At 42.5% G+C, this 1,108-nt stretch overlaps 1 protein-coding gene across 1 annotated transcript in view; it reads left to right on the forward strand.

Annotated features, from left to right (window-relative positions):
- Window positions 1–684: 684 nt before the first annotated feature.
- The window catches only part of LOC119429977 (lysophosphatidylcholine acyltransferase 2-like), a gene marked incomplete at both ends in the record, with an annotated part of 725 nt that continues 301 nt past the window's right edge, over window positions 685–1,108 (forward strand). Inside the window, 2 exons of the mRNA XM_037697449.1 lie at window positions 685–810; window positions 905–1,058. Coding sequence (XP_037553377.1) covers window positions 685–810; window positions 905–1,058 — 280 coding nt within the window. The remainder of the gene's footprint in view (window positions 811–904; window positions 1,059–1,108) is intronic.

The raw sequence follows: 1,108 nt of genomic DNA on the forward strand, positions 1-1,108 counted from the left end.
ATGGAAACATGAGAGTATCTTTCCAACATTGTTCAGTCAAGTCATCTGGAGTGTTTCTTTTTTTTTTTTTTTTTTTTTGAGATGTTTCATTCTTCATCCAAAGGACTTCATTAGTCCAAGGAGCCACAAGCAAACTCAGTCCCACAAGCAGCACACTCACAGTGAACCAACCAGTTTGCTGTTGATAAGATGGTTTCTGGGGCCCGCCCTCTCCCCCGTCGACGTATATGTAATTTGTTTCAGAACATAAAGGTTGTGAACCACTTTGGCTATGGCTGCCTCAGAGGAGTCGATGGACCCCAGAAACCATCTTATCACCAGCAAACTGGTTGGTCCACTATGGGAGTATGCTGCTTGTGGGACTGAGTTTATTTGTGGTTCCTCGTACTGATGGAGTCCTTTGGATGAAGGGCGAAACGTCTCAACAAAAAAAAAGAAACAGTCCAGATGACCTGACTGAAGGATGTTTGAATTTTTACCTGGATTATTGAGCATGAACTTTGATGAGAGTATCTATTTCAGCACGTATAAGTAAAGTGGTCAACGTGTATAATGAGAGCTGGAGTTGATGAGAAACCCACTGATGCATTTTGTCACACCAGTTTTCTAATTTCAGTTTTACCCATCTGCTCTAACAAACTCCTAATAACCGTTTTAGCTGGCTGCTACGCCTTCTACCCTCAGGGTTTTGGGAGTTTCAGTGACAGACCACACATATGAAGACTGTCGCCTAATGATCTCAGCTGGAGAGTTGACTCTTCCCATGGAGGCTGGCCTGGTTGAGTTCACCAAACTCAGTCGCAAGTTAAAGTAGGAACAGCTCCAAAACACGAACACCACACAAGGAGTTTATCACTGTCATAAAAGAAAATATGTGTAACTGTATTTTGTTCTGCTCACACAGTCTGAAGTGGGACAACATGAAGAAGGAGCTGGAGGGTTTTGCAGTCAGAGCCACCAGCTGCAAGGGAGGGCGGATAACCATCGAGGAGTTTGCCAGCTTCCTAAAATTACCCATCAACCCAGCTCTTGAGGAGCTGTTTGCTCTGTTTGACAGGGTGAGAATCTATATATATATATATATATATATATATATATATATATATAT

Source organism: Nematolebias whitei, unplaced genomic scaffold, assembly GCF_014905685.2.
Source record: "Nematolebias whitei isolate Nwh7 unplaced genomic scaffold, NemWhi1 Nwh_scaf_13678, whole genome shotgun sequence".
Lineage (NCBI taxonomy): Eukaryota > Metazoa > Chordata > Actinopteri > Cyprinodontiformes > Rivulidae > Nematolebias > Nematolebias whitei.